Below are 5,624 nucleotides of genomic sequence, written 5' to 3' on the forward strand. Positions count from 1 at the left end.
ATGCTTGGCAGTGGACGCCGCAGTGCAACTTTACTGTAACTGCCGTGTTCCCTCATCATCCCTGCTGTCGTTTACGGCTGTCATTGTCATTGAAACCATCAGCATTTCCATCAGTATAGTCATATCGCCAGTGCTGATGTGCTTTTGTTGTTACAATCGCTACAGTTATTATTGTTGCCACAAGTTGCCTCTCTCGTCATAATTATAGTCATCCTACCTGCCTCAGCCAGGTCAGCCATCTCATCACCATCATTGGTCGTCCCGTCGATGTAACTGTCGTTGTCCTTGACATTCCACCATCCTCACTGTCAATGAACAAGTGAATTTCTCTCATTTCTCATCATTTTTATGTATAATCATTAATTATTAGACAGCCCCCTCCATCCTCCACTAAAACCTACCTATCTGGGTGATCATGTGTGCACCAAAGGCAAATTCTGGCAAATCTTGAATGAATGTTCATAAAATCCATTTTTCACAGCTTCAGATATCATGAATTAGGCTGCTGATTGTTCAACTCACATGTTCTCACAATTAACAGAATAACATCATAACATCACTTCAGTCTTATTCAGCATTTATGTTCAGATAACTAATACTCATTGTTTTCATCTTGTAGCACGTCTTCCTTGAATTATACTGTGACCCAAGTTTGACCTCCTCCAATGAGTTAGGAACCGATTAAAAAACATAACATTTATTTTCGTGTCTTGGTTGGTGTATTGATTGATTATCCGACCCCCGAGTTGCTGCTGGGGGTTATTTTGTAATAATGAAAGATCAACAGTGTCAGCACCGGTTGGTATTTGCACAGCAGTGACCTTAAGTACCAATCAGCCAGCTGATATACACTATGAATTTTACCAATATGTTCATTCCAAAGAATGTTTGCTCCAGGTTCAAATTTAATTACATTCATAGTGACTGTTTTCTCAAAAACGAACCCCTTTCCTTGAAACATTTCCTGTGGCCATGTCTACCATTTCCACTCTGCTTCTCTCGTAATGCACAAACACCACTCGGGCCGCTTGGAGAATTTAGCAACATGACGTGACAATTTTCCCAAAAACATGAAAAGCCACTAAGTTTCACTGAGTGTTATCCCCTATTAAAGATGTAAAATTTCAGGGAGAGAGCAGAAGGCTTTTGCATAGCTCATCCTCTCCCTGCAGTAAAATGGTTATGTTTTTATGAGTCTGATGAATATTTTAACTTTTGGGGCAATTACATGACTCTAAATGAGACGAAGCATACTTCAGCCAAGCTAAAATATGCAAGAGCTATGAAAGACTTGATGAGCAGGGCCAAACAAGTAGCATGTGTCTGATGTAAACACCTCTGATTGACATTGTTAAATTGACCCTCCATTGTGTTTGTCTGTTTTGTCTGAACCTCAGGCATCCAATGAGGGTCGATCTCTTACTTTTGTTCAGTGGTCAGATCTACACCCAAGTGATGAACTCTAAAAGACTGCACCTTCATGTTTGTTCTTTATTAGTCAAGTTCATAGTTGAATCGTTATTACTAATTGACTGGCATTAATCGATGGACACCCCTTACACATAGGCTGTATATTCAACACATTTTCCTGCAATTGATTCATGCTGGGGGGGGTGGATTTAAAGGTGCAATATGCAAGAACTGGCCACCTGTTGAATTCATACTCAAAACAAATAGGGGCCGTAGGAATATAAAGTAACCTCCAACTGCTGCCAACTATAGTAGCCATTAGCTAGTTAGCTCTGTTAGCCGTGCAGCTAGCATACCGGACTGGGAGCTGAAAGAAATGAAGCGACGCCTGCGAGCTAGTTCAGGCAGTCAACTCGAGCTTCACTGCCATATACACACGTGATATGCTTCTCTCCACAGACCATCCCACAAACGCACCCTCTCTATTGAGCGGGTTATTTAAACGCATGAATTTCGCTTCTCTCCCTCTGGCTCGTCAATGCTGCTGTTGCTCTGCACAAGCATCACCGCCCGCTCTTTCAGCGCTTCTCAAAATCATAGACACTGCTATAATTGCTCATGCGATTGCTATCTTACCTCCTGGCTCTGCTGATCGCTATGTCTCTCACTATCTCCGACTTGGGGAGTGAGTCTCCGTCCTCGGAGGAAGAAGTCGGGGTCATCCCCGAAACCCAGGCTCAGTCTGCTGAGGTTCACTCCGGGAATGAATCGGATGCCCCTCGTCTGCGCCGCAGCTCTCGCACCACCCGCAAACGACTCGCCGGATGGCCGGTGCACCGCATCCTGGAGGCGTTATACGCCCGCAACATCCCAGTTCCATCCGGCCTCAACCACGAAGAACTCTTCAACTACCTTCAAGTTAAAGAAAACCCCGCAGGTACCCAAGAGTTAAACTCAGGCGCCGCTCATCCTCCTTCCAAAGGCAAAGCTGCGGCAAAGAGGCGCTCTGCTCCTCAACCAGATGCTCCAAGACCCGCGGCCAATATTCCCATTAAAAGACCTAAGCAGTCACAACCCGGCACCTCTAACGAAGCAGCCATCCTGTCATCTCTTCTCGAAGTGAAATCAGCACTCAATGTTATGAATTCCAGAATACATTCCCTGGAAATCGCGAACTCCTCCGCTCCTAACATTAACAACACGGGCCCATCAGCTTCAACTTCTGACACGGCTCTCGCTGCCCCGCTCCCTGCTGACGTCACACCCCAAAGGAGTCTGGGAACTGCAGTTCCAGCTCCAATCATGGGCTCTCGGTTCCTGCCCCCTGCAGCCGCAATTCCTGATTCCCTCAGGAATCAAATTCTAACAGGTAATTATTATTAATCTTTATCTGAGGATCTATAGGCATACGTTTAATTAAAAGAATATCATTTATTTGCAAACTCTGTTCTATTAATGATTTAATATCAGGAAGTCCTATAGAAATGTATACATTTAAATATATATATGTATATATGTATATATATATATACATATATATCTGCTCTCATTTAACAGGCCAGGACGTAAATCTGGTGAAGATTCTGTTATGCGGTTCTGAATCTGCCGACAAAAGATTTGTGGACTGCGGGGATTTTTCCGTAGTTCTCAAAGATAGCGATCCAAGACTGTCAAAAACTCTAACTATGGCAGAATTCAATGTTGCCTTTGGTGTCTTCAGAGACACCATATGCGAGAAATATCCACAACGCAGGGAAGAACTTGACACCTATTTGGCTATAATCTCAGACCTTGGTCTCTCATACGGTGGTTCTCTCTTTTATGAATACCACAAATCCTTCTCTGCCAAAGCTGCCATGTACATTCAGAAATTCAATCAGAGACTGGATTGGTCCGTAGTCGACCTGCCCCTAATCAGCAGACATTTTACTGGGCATAAAACTCTAGCCTGCTCTATCTGTGGTTCCTTCTCCCACACAACCTCCCTCTGTCCAAGAACCGTTTTTCAAGATCTGTCTACCCCGAAGCCTCAGCCAAAAAATCCTGTGTTAAATCAGGTAAATCATCCTCCAAAGCGACAGGTATTTTTTCCTTCAGGATTCAAGACTCCTACCTGCATTAATTTCAATGAGAATGTTTGTACTTATCCTAATTGTAAATTTATGCATGTGTGTAGCTGGTGTGGAGACAGCCACCCACGCTCTGTGTGTCCCCGGAGGCTTCGTCCTGCAAAATCGGGGAAATAAACGAGAAGCATCCTTCGACTCCAGTGAATGTTCCAGCTCTCTCCAAAGCTCTTTCAAATCACCCTAACAGATGCTTTGTCAATTATCTCATTACTGGGCTAGTCCAAGGATTCCTAGCAGGTCTATGCTGGCTCCCAAAAGCGACCCATGTCTTTAAGAACCTGCAGTCCGCTCTCAAGGAGCCAGAAATGGTAGATGAGCTCCTAGCAAAAGAGGTGAAAAAGGGCTACATGATAGGTCCATTGTCAAATTCCCCCTTTTCCATCTTCAGAGTAAGCCCAATAGGTGTCACTACCAGGAAATATTCAAACAAAAAACGTCTCATCATTGATCTCTCAGCTCCTCATAATTCTTTCATTCCGAGTATAAATAGCTTAATCCCTCAAGAGCCCTTTTCCTTGTTCTACGCCTCTGTAGATAATGCTGTGCAGATGATTAAGTCAGCAGGGGTTGGTGCATGGCTGGGGAAAGCAGACATCGTAGATGCCTTCAAAGTCATGCCACTACATCCCTCGCAATGGCATCTTTTCGGTGTAAAATGGCGTTCCAAGTTGTACTTCTCGGTTAAATTGACATTCGGTTGCCGCAGTAGCCCTCGCATTTTTGACACCCTGTCAGAAGCATTATGCTGGATCCTCTACAACATCTGCAAACTCCCTTTCGTCTTGCATCTTCTGGACGATTTTTTGGTAGTTGACTTTCCCTCATCCCCGCCAGCTCGCAGCATCTCCACAGTCAAAAGCCTTTTCCATGAGTTAGGTGTACCTCTTTCAGAAGAGAAAACAATAGGCCCTAGCATGCGCTTAGAATTTCTCGGCATCACGCTTGATAGCATGCTAATGCAAGCATCTCTGCCACAAGACAAGTTGACTCGCATCAGAGAAGCTATCAAATCCTGGTCTAACGCTGCTTTTCTCTCTAAAAGAGATCTTTTATCTCTATTAGGGCATCTTAACTTTGCTATGCGTATCATTCCACAAGGTCGTTCTTTTGTATCACGCTTGCTAGAATTGGCTAATTCCGTTCAAAATCTAAATGACATCGTAGTTTTAGACGAAGGCTGTCGCTCAGATCTGCGGTTCTGGGGCTTGTTATGTGATGAATGGAACGGCATTTCCTTCTTTTACAATGACTTCGTGGAGTCTTCAGATTCCCTCCAGTTTTTCACAGATGCGGCCCCTTCAGTTAGTTTTGGGGGGTTTTACAACAACGAATGGTTCGCAGACGTCTGGCCACCTGAAATGCAGTCCCTTCGTAACAAATCCAAATCCACTGCTCTTCATGAGCTTTACCCTATCGTCGTCGCTTGTTCGCTATGGAGCAGTAGATGGACCAGGAAACAAATCATGGTGTTTTGTGACAATGCTGCTACAGTACAAATAATCAACAAGGGGCGCTCTAAAATACCAATAATTAACAGTCTCATGCGACGCTTAACTTGGACATGCGTTCTAAACAACTTCATTCTGCGAGCTACCTTCATTCCTGGTCATGAAAATTGTGTAGCTGATGCTCTCTCCCGCTTTAAATTTCAGGAGTTCAAAACTATGTGTCCCCAGGCCAAGCCCTCCAGCACGCCTTGCCCGCCATTCAGTCAGATGACTCTAGATTAAGTACGTCCAAGCCTCTGCAGGATCTCCTTTCCTCTGCCTCCAAATACATGAGACTTGGTTTAGCAAAAAGTACTATTAAAGCATATGATTCAGCTTGGTATTTCTTCTCTTCCTTCTGTGCCAACCTCATCCTTAGTCCTATACCACTAGACATCTCAGTAGTTTGTGCATTTATTGTATTTTCATTCGAGTCCCGCAATCTTCAAATGCAAAGTATAAAAGCCATGCTAGCCGGGATTCAGTTCCACTTAAGATGCCATGATCCAGCATCCCAGAGCCTTCTCGGGAATCCTTCCATCCAGCTGCTCCTCAACGGCCTCAAAAAGGCATGTCCTCCAGGCAATGATAAAAGACT

The 5,624-nt window shown here is 44.2% G+C and overlaps 1 protein-coding gene across 1 annotated transcript; it reads left to right on the forward strand.

The window, feature by feature from the left end:
- The first annotated feature begins 2,067 nt into the window (after positions 1 to 2,067).
- Positions 2,068 to 5,015, forward strand: LOC115596546 (uncharacterized). The gene is made up of 2 exons (XM_030441731.1): positions 2,068 to 2,779; positions 2,968 to 5,015. Exons 1-2 carry the CDS (start codon positions 2,068 to 2,070, stop codon positions 3,654 to 3,656), a joined length of 1,401 nt encoding a protein of 466 aa, XP_030297591.1. The 3' UTR covers positions 3,657 to 5,015.
- The last annotated feature ends 609 nt before the right edge of the window (positions 5,016 to 5,624 follow it).

This window comes from Sparus aurata, chromosome 2 (assembly GCF_900880675.1).
Source record: "Sparus aurata chromosome 2, fSpaAur1.1, whole genome shotgun sequence".
NCBI lineage: Eukaryota > Metazoa > Chordata > Actinopteri > Spariformes > Sparidae > Sparus > Sparus aurata.

Excerpts from the sequence above, each read along its gene's own strand:
- LOC115596546 (XM_030441731.1), top strand. The coding sequence starts at position 2,068 with ATGTCTCTCACTATCTCCGACTTGGGGAGTGAGTCTCCGTCCTCGGAG. Across the intron at positions 2,780-2,967 it reads CAGGAATCAAATTCTAACAG|GCCAGGACGTAAATCTGGTG; the intron begins GTAATTATTATT and ends CTCATTTAACAG.